At 40.8% G+C, this 15,985-nt stretch overlaps 1 protein-coding gene across 1 annotated transcript in view; it reads right to left on the bottom strand.

Annotated features, from left to right (window-relative positions):
- Positions 1–8,131: 8,131 nt before the first annotated feature.
- The window catches only part of LOC126416950 (neural-cadherin-like), a 154,475-nt gene continuing 146,621 nt past the window's right edge, over positions 8,132–15,985 (bottom strand). The window contains exons 18-19 of the mRNA XM_050084830.1: positions 8,179–8,523; positions 8,132–8,137 (exon numbers count right to left, since the gene is read on the bottom strand). Coding sequence (XP_049940787.1) covers positions 8,132–8,137; positions 8,179–8,523 — 351 coding nt within the window. The remainder of the gene's footprint in view (positions 8,138–8,178; positions 8,524–15,985) is intronic.

Raw genomic sequence — 15,985 nt, 5'->3', positions numbered from 1 at the left:
AAAATGTAATTATTGATCACTTATATAATCTGAGTCCTGGCATTGCTTCCACTTACTTATGCCAGGCTCCTCACTCTTATCTTTCCTATCTGGCCACCCTCAGCCAGCTCTTGTTCTTTTCCGACCCTGACGCTATTAGGTTTCGAGGGCTAGGGGTCTTTCATTTTCCAACCTATACTTCTCATGCAGCGTCTGACCCGGAGCGGGCGGCTGCAAAAGGCGTCTGTATGCCATGTTAGGGGTGGCCTCCAGAACTGTGGAAGGCAACGGAATACCACCGCAGATTATCTTCCCTGCATAGTGCAGTCTCCATTTTATGCACAAAAAATGGCTTCCTCTCATGTTAAATCAGTGTCCAGAGGTAAAATAGTCCCCCATTCGGATCTCCGGGGGGGACAACTTGAAAGGAGGCAAAAAATCAAAACGAGAATTGGTACCTGGAATGTCAGAACTCTGCTACAAGCAGGAAAACTAGAAAACCTTAAAAGAGAGATGGAAAAGAATCATATGGACCTCGTAGGAGTTCCTGAAGTAAGATGGAATGGACATGGAGAGTTGCAGTCAGATGAATATGTATTCTACTACTCAGGAGGAGAAGTAAAAGGAATTAATGGAGTAGGAATGATTATGACAAAGGAATTGGCTAAATGTGTGGAATATGTAGACTATGCAAATGACCGGGTTATTGGTGTAAGGCTGAAAGGAGCACAAAAAGATTTACTGATTGTCCAGGTGTATATGCCAACTTCAGAACATGATGACCAAATTGTAGAGGAAACGTACAATGTAATAGAGAGAATAATGGACGAAAATAAAAAATGCTGCAAAATAGTAATGGGAGACTGGAACGCCATTGTGGGAGAAGGGAAAGAGGGAAACATAGTAGGCAGTCATGGTCCTGGAAAGAGAAATGACAGAGGTGAATGGTTAATTGACTTCTGCAGGGAAAGGCAGCTGATAGTGGCAAACACATGGTTCAAGAACCATAAGAGGAGGCTCTACACTTGGAAATCACCAGGGGATAAATATAGAAACCAAATCGATTTTATACTGGTAGAAGAAAGATACAGGAATGGAATCAAGAAGGTGCACACATTACCAGGTGCAGATATTAATAGTGACCACAACTTACTTATGGCAGAAATAGAAATAAGAATGAAAAAACTGAAAAAGGCGACAATGGTGAAGAAATGGGATCTAGAGAAGATAAGGTCCAACAAAGAACAAATTACAGAAATGCTGTCTCGGGACTTTCTAAACACATTACGAGACAAAGAAGCACCTGATAATGCCAACGAGTACTGGAATATGCTGAAAGAAGGAATCATTAAAGCAGGACAGCAAAATATAGGATATGTAAAAGGAAAAAGGTCAAAAAAACCATGGGTCACACAAGAAATGATTTCCAAGATGGAGGAGAGAAGAAAATTGAAAAACAAGAACACTGAAGATGCAAGAAAGATATACGGAAGGTTAAATAACGAACTGCGAAGAGAAACAGAGCAGGCTAGGAAAAAATGGCTAAAAGAGGAAAGTGATGAAATTGAAGAACTGGACAGGAAAGGAAGATACGACTTACTATACAACAGAGTAAAGACTATGACATGGGAACAAAACAGAGCAGGAAGTGCTACTATGGAAATTTTGAGTAAAGACGAAGAGGTAGTGTATAAAGATCGTGACGATGTCCTCCAGAGATGGGAAGAATATACACTCCTGGAAATGGAAAAAAGAACACATTGACACCGGTGTGTCGGACCCACCATACTTGCTCCAGACACTGCGAGAGGGCTGTACAAGCAATGATCACACGCACGGCACAGCGGACACACCAGGAACCGCGGTGTTGGCCGTCGAATGGCGCTAGCTGCGCAGCATTTGTGCACCGCCGCCGTCAGTGTCAGCCAGTTTGCCGTGGCATACGGAGCTCCATCGCAGTCTTTAACACTGGTAGCATGCCGCGACAGCGTGGATGTGAACCGTATGTGCAGTTGACGGACTTTGAGCGAGGGCGTATAGTGGGCATGCGGGAGGCCGGGTGGACGTACCGCCGAATTGCTCAACACGTGGGGCGTGAGGTCTCCACAGTACATCGATGTTGTCGCCAGTGGTCGGCGGAAGGTGCACGTGCCCGTCGACCTGGGACCGGACCGCAGCGACGCACGGATGCACGCCAAGACCGTAGGATCCTACGCAGTGCCGTAGGGGACCGCACCGCCACTTCCCAGCAAATTAGGGACACTGTTGCTCCTGGGGTATCGGCGAGGACCATTCGCAACCGTCTCCATGAAGCTGGGCTACGGTCCCGCACACCGTTAGGCCGTCTTCCGCTCACGCCCCAACATCGTGCAGCCCGCCTCCAGTGGTGTCGCGACAGGCGTGAATGGAGGGACGAATGGAGACGTGTCGTCTTCAGCGATGAGAGTCGCTTCTGCCTTGGTGCCAATGATGGTCGTATGCGTGTTTGGCGCCGTGCAGGTGAGCGCCACAATCAGGACTGCATACGACCGAGGCACACAGGGCCAACACCCGGCATCATGGTGTGGGGAGCGATCTCCTACACTGGCCGTACACCACTGGTGATCGTCGAGGGGACACTGAATAGTGCACGGTACATCCAAACCGTCATCGGACCCATCTTTCTACCATTCCTAGACCGGCAAGGGTACTTGCTGTTCCAACAGGACAATGCACGTCCGCATGTATCCCATGCTGCCCAACGTGCTCTAGAAGGTGTAAGTCAACTACCCTGGCCAGCAAGATCTCCGGATCTGTCCCCCGTTGAGCATGTTTGGGACTGGATGAAGTGTCGTCTCACGCGGTCTGCACGTCCAGCACGAACGCTGGTCCAACTGAGGCGCCAGGTGGAAATGGCATGGCAAGCCGTTCCACAGGACTACATCCAGCATCTCTACGATCGTCTCCATGGGAGAGTAGCAGCCTGCATTGCTGCGAAAGGTGGATATACACTGTACTAGTGCCGACATTGTGCATGCTCTGTTGCCTGTGTCTATGTGCCTGTGGTTCTGTCAGTGTGTTCATGTGATGTATCTGACCCCAGGAATGTGTCAATAAAGTTTCCCCTTCCTGGGCAATGAATTCACGGTGTTCTTATTTCAATTTCCAGGAGTGTATAAAAGAGCTATATGACACAAATAGCAAACCAGAAACTCTGGAACTTGAATCACACAACAGTGTAAGTGATGAAGAGAAAGGACTGGCCATCATAATGGAAGAAGTAAAGTCTGCTATTGCTGCAATGAAAAATGGCAAAGCAGTAGGTACAGATACAGTACCGGGAGAAATACTAAAATGCTTGAACCACAATGGAATAAGAGAAATATTGAGGTTATGTAATAAAATATATGACAGTGGTGAATGGTCTGAGGACTTTTTGACAACAGTAATGATTCCATTGCCGAAAAAACAAGGAACCAAGAAATGCAGCGAGCACAGGACAATCAGCCTCATTTCACATGCAGCCAAAGTGATGTTAAGAATAATTAATAAAAGACTTGAAAAAGTGATAGAGGAGAATCTCGGCGAGGAGCAGTTTGGCTTTAGACGGAATACGGGCACCAGAGATGCAATAGGGCTCCTACGAATCTTAGGAGAAAGGTTTATTGAAAAAGGAAGAGACCTATATATGTGCTTCATCGATTTAGAAAAGGCATTTGACAATGTGGTTTGGGGCAAGCTGGCGACTATTATGAGGGAAAAGAGAGTGGACTGGAAAACCAGAAGACTTATAAACTCATTGTACCTTAATCAAAAAGTTTCAGTTAAAGTGAGAGGAGAAAGTACAAACTGGATCAGACTAGGGAAAGGAGTAAGACAGGGATGCTGTTTATCACCTACTCTTTTCAACCTGTACTTGATTGACCAATGCTCATTAGATGACAAAGGAGTAGAAATTGGAGGAAGAAGAGTAGGGTGCTTGAGATTTGCTGATGACATGGTCCTTCTAGCCACAGGGGAAAAATAATTACAGGATTTGGTGGACACCATTGCAACTAACGGAAAAAATTATGGAATGAAAATTAACACAAATAAAACAAAAGTATTGGCAATGGGAGGAAATACGGAACTAAAAATTGTGCTGAATGGAGAAAAACTAGAACAGGTGCAAAATTTTAAGTATCTTGGAAGCAGGATAGACACCGACTGGAAGTGCACCACAGAAATTAAAACAAGGATAGCAATGGCAAAAGAGGCGTTTTATAAGAAAAGGAGAATCTTCTGCAGCGGTATGGACAGAGAACTCAGAAAGAGACTCATAAAATGTCTTGTATGGAGTGTTCTTCTATATGGCGCTGAAACATGGACTATGAGGAAAAAAGACAGAGAAAGGCTGGAGGCTTTTGAGATCTGGACATGGCAGAAGATGGAAGGTATAAGTTGGATGGACAGAGTAAAAAATGAAGAGGTACTGAGAAGAGTGGGAGAGAAAAGGCAGTTACTAGATGTAATAAAGAAAAGAAAAAGAAATTGGATTGGGCATATATTAAGAAAGAATGACGGACTGATAAAAACAGTTTTAGAAGGTTATGTAGAAGGGTAAAGGAAGCGAGGAAGGAAGAGATTCCAGATACTGGATGACATGATGGACGGTACAACATACATCAGCCTTAAGAAGGAAGCAATGGATCGCAGAAAATGGAGAGGCAAAGGACCTGCTAATATAGCAGATAACTGATGATGATGATATAATCAATATATACAACCATGGTGCCCTACTGTGTTCATTATATGAAAGGTTTTTATGTACAAATTAGAATTAAACTTTTTGCAGCATTTTTCATTCTCCACACAATATGGCTATTTCTGCCATACTGTTATTGGAACAATGCCTAGCTCCATTTAAATTGCATTTTTCACATATTGAAACCAATTATGTAGAATTTGAGTTTTTATCGTTACTTACCTAATGAATTTGTTTTATCGCCATCAAAAGACTAATAATATTTCAAATGACACAGCTCTTGTTCCAAGTCTAGGTTTTAGTAACAGATAACTTCTATTATCAGAACACATCTGTATTCTTTACATCCAGCTGAAGTAGTAACTGTATCCATGATGGATCCATTACAAAATCACATATGTGTTCCAAGCCTAAGTTTCAATGACAGGCCAGTACTTCTACATTCTTGAATGGTGATCGGAATGCTTAATGCTTTTTTTGAGCTGTTTTTACTTCATACATACTTTGTGTAAGTCCTATGGAGAGGATTTTATATCTAGGTTTTTTGTCACTGGTGCAAAGACTAGAGTTCCAATACTAACATTGCACAAGCACAATATTAGAATTGCCACCAACCAACTTTTAATTCACTGGGGGGAGGGGGGGAATAAAACTAACAAAACCTGAAAACAATTACTTATAACTCAAAAAATACTGAAAAAAATTAAATGTGTTATACACCACTAAATAGACCAATTTCTCAGCTTTCCAATGGTATATAACATGTCATGCCAACTGTTAACAGAGAACAAGAAACACTAAGAGGAAACTACAGCGGCTCAGTGTGTCACAAAGTCGACAATGTAATAATGGACTTGAAACCTGTGGCTGGCTGTCAGCCAGCTGTATAAGCCACTGGGTTAATTATGCACACTTTCCCCCTCGGGGAAAACTGTTCACCATGGAAATATCCATGTCTTCACTGGAAGGAGATGAATGTTGGAGCAGATGTGCCATCACAGGAGACCACGGTCTGAAACGGTGGGGTGTGGATAGGTATGACACTCACTCCCCCTTGAAAGACAGTAAGGGAGTGCTGGTGATGGAAGCCCCATATTTGTGTCCACCTCCGGGCAGGCACTGGGCAATAGTGGCAGCAGAGAAGAGAAAAGCAGTGGCAGAGGCAGTGGGGGCAACAGGGGCACAGAGATGGAGGGGGCCCGGCACTAACTCCTCTATATGGTGGTGGTGGTACACAGAACAAAGATAGAGCAGGAGCCCAAAGGGATGTGTACTATGCCATGGGTGCCAGCGCAGGTGGTGGAGGTGGCTGCAGGGATCGTGGGATCTCCAGCACATGGTCGATCACGCACGAGCAGAGCTGATTGTAGTGTTGGGACACAGAGGTGGCAGCCTCAGCAGTGGTGGGCAACTGCCAGTATCCACTTAGGGTGCCCGTCAAACGTGTAGGCCCACATGGAAGAGCCTGTATGGAACCACTGTAGAATGGATGTCACTGGGTGGTCGGGCAGCGACCTGAAGGCCATACTGGGATGCATTTGTTGCCAAAATGAGATGCTTGCTTGGTAGGAAAAATCTTCCAAGCTATGTGCTGAGTGTAATTTTGACTTCATATGGGTAAAAGCATGCTCGAAGTTGAATAACCAGTGAAAAAGAACACCTTCACATAAGAGATCACGAAGGAGCTGATTCACCATAGCTACATCGGGAAGAAATTTATGGTAGTATGCAATCTTTCCAAGGAAGGCATGAAACTCTTTGACATTGGCAGAATGCACCACAGCCATAATGGCATCAACATGCTGGCATAATGGCCTGATGTTAGCATATGACACTTCAAAACCAAGATAAATGACAGACAGCTGAAAAAATTGCAATTTTTCCAAGCTACATTTTAACTTAGCCACCTATAGCACTGTGAACAAGGCCTGAAGGTTCTGCAAGTATTGATCTGCTGAGGGACTGCTGGGAGACTACAGTATCATCCAGACAGTTACATATTGTCCATCGTGAATCACAACATGAAACACACTGAGTAGAATCCCATCCTTGCTGCCACAAATATGACAACATTGTACAAACACAATATTATTATTCTCACCAACCAACTTTTAATTCGATCCCACATAAAAGGAAAATAAAGATACACTGAATGATGTAATAAGTGCAAAAACACACAAAATTGTGGGTCACATAATGGCACAGTCTAACAGTGATATGTTTCATAGTCACAAAAACGTTGGAGTGCTGAGTGCACTGGCTTATATACAGCTGTTTGCACACAGCGTAGTGCTTGCTGCGCTGTCTGTGACAATGTGTAGCAACTGCTTTAGGCTGGGCATGAAGGTGCATGCTGTTTAATCATGTGCATTCACTGTATATGGTTACAACAATTCCTGTTGCATTTAATGCACCTACTATACTGTATTTAATAATATAATGATACATATTTTGTTCCAAGATAAATTGTAAAAACAGGTCAATATTTACTATGTAATCGTGACCTATCAATCTTTATGTATACTACCCTTCTGAACCAATGCTGCTCGAGACAAATTACACCCAAGTCCGTGCAGAGGGTACATTGTGTCTGCACTTAATGTACGTGGAATTGTTTCTACTGTATCTAATGTATACACTACTTATGTTGTAACTAGTAATAGTACAATGCATATACTGTTCCAAACCTCTGGCATGTAATCAGAACATTTATGCTACAACCATGGTTACCAGTGGCATGCTTTTCAAGACACTTTGTCCCACACACGTTATGTGTAAGGCCCCACAGAGGGTACCTTGTGTCTAAAAATAGACAACGGACACACACACACACACACACACACACACACACACACACACACACACACACACAGCTGCAGTCTCGGGCAACTTAAAGTGTGGCTTCAGTTGCCAGAGACTGCAATCATGTGTTTTTGAACTATGTTTACAAGTGTGTGTGTGTGTGTGTGTGTGTGTGTGTGTGTGTGTGTGTGTGTGTGTTGTCTAATTTTGATGAAGGCCGTACTGGCTGAAAGCTAATTGGTGACAGTCTTTTTATTGTGCCTATCTGCAACTCAGCATCTCTGCTATATAGTGAGTAGCAACTTTCCTTTTCATAACATTGTTATAATGTAGCTGTATCACTTTTATTGTTGTGCCTATTTATTATGTGTCCTCTAATACATTTCATGCTACTCAGTTTAAAGAGAAACAGTCTGAAGATAATTATACACTGATTGAATCCAGTCACCTTTTTGGAGTAAAATTATTGTAAGTGGTCCACATCATTTTTTATTACATAAAAAATTTTAATAGTTTTTTATGGCCACTATTATTTACAAGAACTATGTTTCAACAAACTTTTAGAATTAAAAATTTATTTTACTACATAACTGCAGATAATAGTCGTTTATGCTAGCAAATTTTTATTCATCTCTGGAAACATATATGGTTCATGTAAAAATATAACAACATACCTCAAGGACAGCATACTCATTAGTGTATTGATCAGAAAGTCGAAATAGCTCGCCCTCTGGCTCCTCAGTTCGAAATCTGAGCTGCACTAAGGTCATGAAGCGATCAGTCTCAAAAGAGAGGGCGAACTTGATGTAACTGTGAGGCAGGAATGTGACAGGCTGTGTTGGCTCAGAGCAGTTAGGCCCACTCCAACCAGCATCACACCAGCACCAGGGAGGAGTGTCTGTCAGGTCAGCCTGGCATGTCCCATGTCCTGAACAGTTCAGCGTCCTGCAAGAACTTTCCGTATGTTGGCAGCCAACTGCTGTGTTCTTGGACAGTAGTGAATCAGATAGGTCCAAGATCTGTAAAAGTGAGACTGGTTATACTGACTGACAGTTAACTGAACGTACATTACAGTAACAGAAACCTGGATCTTTATTCAGCCACTTCTTTACTGGAATCTACAGATGTTACAAATCGTGACTGTGTTCATACATCAATTACATCTAATAATAGTTACCTCACTCAACTGACAATCGATTCAGCTTCAAATAATGGTAAATAATCCTGTAAGCAAGAAACAGCAGATCTAATTCCATATGCATTACTAAAAAATGGACTTGTTTATTGTTTCATTCTTTGTGCTCTGCAGGTACCATACAATGACAATTATGTCACTGTCTGATCAAAAATAAAATATTAATTGAAATAAACCTGTCAATATGCAAATAGAGTAAAATTATTGATAAAAGTAACAGATGGCTGAATATAACTATTATTTATGGCTAATAAATATACCTTTAAGTTTTAAATCTGAAAGCTGTAAATGTCCGTTATTTATTATACAAGTCTACCCTTATCTGTAAGCATATTATTCATTCCAGAATTTAGCTGCTGTACACTACTGAGAGGACAAGAAATTTTTGTTTTGTGCCATGTCATATTTTTCATAAAGAATGTAATTAGTTTCCTTCCCTGGTATATCATTTGTACAGAACAAGTGAGCAAGGCAATGAGCAACAGGATAAGATGAGGATGTAATGTGGGGGAAAAAAAAGTTAATTGTCAAGGGGCTATAAGGACCTTATATAGTATGCAACAACTTTGGTCACTAAGAAGTTAATGTTGGATGATCACTGAATACATATAGGCAGACAGTACCAAGATTTATGATAAATCTCACTCATCAAAGGTTACTCAGATGAAAGACATCCAACACAGACCATGGCTATAGCCCCTATTCCTATTGTCTACACCTATTGTTATACCCTTTCCTAGTTCTCACCTCTCCATTTCTTCCATTCTTCCCTTGCCATAAACTAAGATTCAGTTCACCTGTTTCATCCAAAACAAACATTATTCCAAGTAACCACAGTGCCTAGAGAATGCAGCTAATAGGTGTGATGTCTGAATAAGAACACAAATTTGCAATCCGAGCTACATTGATCAACTTGTGTTTTATGTGACTATAAGATAATCAGCTTGTCCACTACTTCATGAGTCATTGCCTTTAATTTTAAAATATTGACAATAATTACTTTCTGAGGAGTGCATGCTTTTAAATGAGTATGTTACCTCTAATTATACAAGTTAGTGTGCACCCTTGGGTGGCATAAGAACTGAAATTAGGGCAACAAAGCAAAGGCAGAAATTATTACTGCTGTTTTCTCATATTCTACTACACAGTAGGAGCCAAGAGATTAATTCTTGTACTGCTTAGATAAGTGATATAGATATTTGTGTTGGTTTTGAAACAGCTGAAATCCCTCAAATTGACACAATCCCAGGACCTAATGTAATCCCTGAAAGGTTCTATATTGAATTTTCAACTGAGCAAAATGTAATCCATTATCCCTGACACTCTCTTGTTGCAGAATGTTAAACAATGGTTTGAAATCAAAGACAATGGGATATTTCAAACAATGTGCCTTCCACCATGCCAATCAATCATTATGTACACTGAAAATGTTCGGCATGTGAAGACCACCTCACAGTTTTCTCATATGCAAACCTGAAAGCCATGAATCAAGGTAATCTGGTAGATGCCATATTTCTTTACTCCCATGAAGTGTTTGATTGATTATCCCACTGATGTTTATTAATACAATTTTAAACATATGGGGCAACAAGTGAAATTTTGTAAAAGACTGAGGGTGTTGTGGCAGTCAGGACTAAGCATGTTATCTTAAATGGAGCGTTATCAATAGATGTAAAAGAAACTTTAGGCACATCCAGAAAAATGTTTGGGACCTTTTCTGTTCATGTTGTATACTAATGACTTGGAAGACAATACTGATAATAATCTCAGAATTTTTATGGATAATGTAGTTATCCATAATGAATAATATCTGAAAAAAGCTGCACAAATATTTAGTTAGACCTTAATAAGATTTCAAAGTGGTGCAAAGATTGGCAACTTGTAATTAAATGTTCAAGGCTGTAGAATTGTGCATGACAGAACAGAAAAAATGTAGAATCTATTTCCACAATATCAATGAGCCACCATTAGAATAAATCGACTCATACAAATATCTGGCTTGTACAATTTGTATGGATATAAATTGGAGTGATCAGACAGGTAAGAGTTGTAGGTAAAGCAGACAGCAGCCTTACGTTCATTGAAAAGATATATGAAAAATTCATCAGCCAAGAGTAATAGGTTAAGCAGGTAGCAATCTTATGTTCATTGAAAAGATACATGGAAAATTCATTAATCTACAAAGACAACTGCCTACAAAACTTTCACATGGTCCATCCTGGAGTAGTGCTCAAGTGTGTGTAGTCATACCAAACAAAACCAATAGGGGATACTAGACATATACGAAGGAGGGTACACTAATGGTAACAGGTATGAGAGCAATGCCCATGTATGCCTGCTTAAAGAGTTTCAAGAAGAGTATTAACTGAGAAATCTCGTGAAATACCATAGCTTTCCGTGTATTGCTTCTGTATGGATGTGAAAACAAGTTTACCCTTAGTAAAGCAAATACACAGGTATTCAACCAGTCATTCTTCTTCCACTCTACACATGAAGGACCATGTTATAACACAGCTGTGTATTCCAATCACAAATGGTTCATGGGAAGATCATCAACATCTTCAGGTCACCTTATGGTGTTATTGTTGTTGTTGTGGTCTTCAGTACTCAGACTGGTTTGATGCAGCTCTCCATGCTACTCTATCCTGTGCAAGCTTCTTCATCTCCCAGTACCTACTGCAACCTACATCCTTCTGAATCTGCTTAGTGTATTCATCTCTTGGTCTCCCTCTATGATTTTTACCCTCCACACTGCCCTCCAATACTAAACTGGCAATCCCTTGATGCCTCAGAACATGTCCTACCAACCGATCCCTTCTTCTAGTCAAGTTGTGCCACAACCTTCTCTTCTCTCCAATCCTATTCAATACCTCCTCATTAGTTATGTGATCTACCCATCTAATCTTCAGCTTTCTTCTGTAGCACCACATTTCGAAAGCTTCTATTCTCTTCTTGTCCAAACTAGTTGTTGTCCATGTTTCACCTCCATACATGGCTACACTCCATACAAATACTTTCAGAAACGACTTCCTGACACTTAAATCTATACTCAATGTTAACAAATTTCTCTTCTTCAGAAACGCTTTCCTTGCCATTGCCAGTCTACATTTTATATCCTCTCTACTTCGACCATCATCAGTTATTTTGCTCCCAAAATAGCAAAACTCATTTACTACTTCAAGCATCTCATTTCCTAATTTAATTCCCTTAGCATCACCTGATCTAATTCGACTACATTCCATTATCCTCATTTTGCTTTTGTTGATGTTCATCTTATATCCTCCTTTCAAGACACTGTCAATTCTGTTCAACTGCTCTTCCAAATCCTTTGCTGTCTCTGACAGAATTACAATGTCATTGGCAAACCTCAAAGTTTTTATTTCTTCTCCATGGATTTTAATACTCACTCCGAATTTTTCTTTTGTTTCCTTTACTGCTTGCTCAATATACAGATTGAATAACAACGCGGATAGGCTACAGCCCTGTCTCACTCCCTTACCAACCACTGCTTCCCTCTCATGTCTCCGACCCTTGTAACTGCCATCTGGTTTCTGTACAGATTGTAAATAGCCTTTCGCTCCCTGTAGTTTACCCCTGTCACCTTCAGAATTTGAAAGAGAGTATTTCACTTGACAATATCAAAAGCTTTCTCTAAGTCTACAAATGCTAGAAACATAGTTTTGCCTTTCCTTAATCTAGCTTCTAAGATAAATCGTAGGGTCAGTATTGCCTCACGTGTTCCAATGTTTCTACGGAATCCAAACTGATCTGCCCCAAGGTCAGCTTCTACTAGTTTTTCCATTCGGCTGTAAAGAATTTGCATTAGTATTTTGCAGCTGTGACTTATTAAACTGATAGTTCGGTAATTTTCACATCTGTCAACACCTGCTTTCTTTGGGATTGGAATTATTATATTCTTCTTGAAGTGTGACGGTATTTCGCCTGTCTCATACATCTTGCTCGCCAGATGGTAGAGTTTTGTCAGGACTGGCTCTCCCAAGCCTGTCAATAGTTCTAATGGAATGTTGTCTACTCCCGGGGCCTTGTTTCGACTCAGGTCTTTCAGTGCTCTGTCAAACTCTTCACGCAGTTTCATATCTCCCATTTCATCTTCATCTACGTCCTCTTCCATTTCCATAATATTGTCCTCAAGTACATCGCCCTTGTATAGACCCTCTATGTACTCCTTCCACCTTTCTGCTTTCCCTTCTTTGCTTAGAACTGGTTTTCCATCTGAGCTCTTGATATTCATACAAGTGGCTCTCTTTTCTCCAAAGGTCTCTTTAATTTTCCTGTATGCAGTATCTATCTTACCCTAGTGAGATAAGCCTCTACATCTTTACATTTGTCCTCTAGCCGTCCCTGCTTAGCCATTTTGCACTTCCTGACGATCTCATTTTTGAGACGTTTGTATTCGTTATGAAACAGGCGAAATACCCTCAGACTTCAAGAAGAATATAATAATTCCAATCCCAAAGAAAGCATGTGTTGACAGATGTGAAAATTACCGAATTATCAGTTTAATAAGTCACAGCTGCAAAATACTAACGCAAATTCTTTACAGACGAATGGAAAAACTGATAGAAGCCGACCTCGGGGAAGATCAGTTTGGATTCCGTAGAAATGTTGGAACACGTGAGGCAATACTGACCCTGCGATTTATCTTAGAAGCCAGATTAAGAAGGGGCAAACCTACGTTTCTAGCATTTGTAGACTTAGAGAAAGCTTTCGACAATGTTGACTGGAATACACTCTCTTTCAAATTCTGAAGGTGGCAGGGGTAAAATACAGGGAGCGAAAGGCTATTTACAATTTGTACAGAAAGCAGATGGCAGTTATAAGAGTCGAGGGACATGAAAGGGAAGCAGTGGTTGGGAAGGGAATGAGACAGGGTTGTAGTCTCTCCCCGATGTTATTCAATCTGTATATTGAGCAAGCAGTGAAGGAAACAAAAGAAAAATTTGGAGTAGTAATTAAAACCCATGGAGGAGAAATAAAAACTTTGAGGTTCGCTGATGACATTGTAATTCTGTCAGAGACAGCAAAGGACTTGGAAGAGCAGTTGAACGGAATCGATAGTGTGTTGAAAGGAGGATATAAGATGAACATCAACAAAAGCAAAACGAGGATAATGGAATGTAGTCGAATTAAGTCGGGTGATGCTGAGGGAATTAGGTTAGGAAATGAGACACTTAAAGTAGTAAAGGAGTTTTGCTATTTGGGGAGCAAAATAACTGATGACGGTCGAAGTAGGATATAAAATGTAGACTGGCAATGGCCAGGAAAGCGTTTCTGAAGAAGAGAAATTTGTTAACATCCAGTATAGATTTAAGTGTCAGGAAGTCATTTTTGAAAGTATTTGTATGGACTGTAGCCATGTATGGAAGCGAAACATGGACAATAAATAGTTTTGACAAGAAGAGAATAGAAGCTTTCGAAATGTGGTGCTACAGAAAAATGCTGAAGATTGGATGGGTAGATCACATAACTAATGAGGAAGTATTGAATAGGATTGGGGAGAAGAGAAGTTTGTGGCACAGCTGGACTAGAAGAAGGGATCGGTTAGTTGGACATGTTCTGAGGCATCAAGGGATCACCAATTTAGTATTGGAGGGCAGCGTGGAGGGTAAAAATCGTAGAGGGAGACCAAGAGATGAATACACTAAGCAGATTCAGAAGGATGTAGGTTGAGTTAGGTACTGGGAGATGAAGAAGCTTGCATGGGATAGAGTAGCATGGAGAGCTGCATCAAACCAGCCTCAGGACTGAAGACCTCAACAACAACAACAATAAAGGCTATTGATGGGGAACATCAATTTGATTCCATATTTCTAGACTTCCAGAAGGCTTTAAAACCATTCCACACAAGCAACTTCTAAACCAATTGCTTGCCTAAGGAGTATCACCTTCATTGTGGGATTGGATTTTTGATTTCCTGTCAGAAAGGTCACAGTTCATAGTAAGTAACAGAAAGCCACCGAGTAAAACCGAATTGATGTCTCACATTCCCCAAGGAAATGTCATTGATCATCTCCTGTTCGTAATCTATATAAATGATTCAGGAGATAAACTGAGCAGGCATTTTAGATTGTTCACAGATGATGCTGTTATCTACTGTATAATAAAATCATCAGGAGATAAAACCACCTGCAAAGTGATTTAGCTAATACATATATATTGAATGAAAGTGGCAATTGACTCTAAATAATGACAAGTGTGAGCTCATCCAAATGAGTTCTAAAAAGACCACTACATTTACATCTACGTCATACTCTGAAAGCCACCTAATGGTGAGTTCTAAAAAGACCATTACATTTACATCTACGTCATACTCTGCAAGCCACCTAATGGTGTGTGGCAGAGGGTATTTCTGGTACAACTAAATGATCCCTCATTCCTTGTGCCACTCATGAATGGCGTGTGGGAAAAAAGAGTGTCAGTAATATTAGTTCTAATTTTCAAAATTTCTCACAGTGGTCGTTTCATGAAATGCATGTGGGAGAAAATAATATGTTGTCTGACTCTTTCCAGAAAGTACTCTCTTGTAATTTCAGTAGTAAACCTCACCATGATACAGTACATCTTTCTTTTAGCATGCTACTGGTGTTTTGAGCATTTCTGTAATGCTCTTGCACTGAATGGACAATCCCGTGATGAAACACACTGTTCTTTGTTGGGTCTTCTCTATCTCTTCTATCAGTCCTACATGGTAAGGCCCCGCACTGATGAACAATACATTTCTTCTTAGCAGGCAAATCATCTCTGATAATAACAGGGGGGGGGGAGTTGTTTCTCTAACCTAAGAAACTCCCATGTGCACACCACATGTACTCCACTACCCTAGTAACAGCTTCCTGCATGTAGTGCATACCTGACGTATTAAGGGAAACCCTACAACTCTCCACCCAACTGTTGAGGTCAAGAAATTTGTATCTGATACCGTTGCAGAGTTGTCCAAACTTCTGGTTTAGACTTTCCACTCCGCTCAAAATGTGAGGACAGTGATTGACACTGTGTACATGATAACTGACACAAATATAGAGGAGTCAATTCCACTGACTCCTCAAGGATTATAATTATAAATGACTTACATTGGAACAGTCATATGGATAATGATGTGGGGAAAGCAAACCAAAGACTGTGCTTTATTGGCAGAACACTTAGAAAATATGACAGGTCTACTAAAGAGACTGCCTATACTATTCTTGTCTGTCATCTTCCGGAGTATTGCTGCATGTTATAATATAGGACTGACAGAGGACTGTTCATCAAGAAAGGTCAATGAA

The sequence above is a fragment of the Schistocerca serialis genome, chromosome 8 (genome assembly GCF_023864345.2).
Source record: "Schistocerca serialis cubense isolate TAMUIC-IGC-003099 chromosome 8, iqSchSeri2.2, whole genome shotgun sequence".
NCBI lineage: Eukaryota > Metazoa > Arthropoda > Insecta > Orthoptera > Acrididae > Schistocerca > Schistocerca serialis.
Note: the sequence above shows the minus strand (reverse complement) of the source record. Positions and strands in the feature narration are given on the sequence as shown.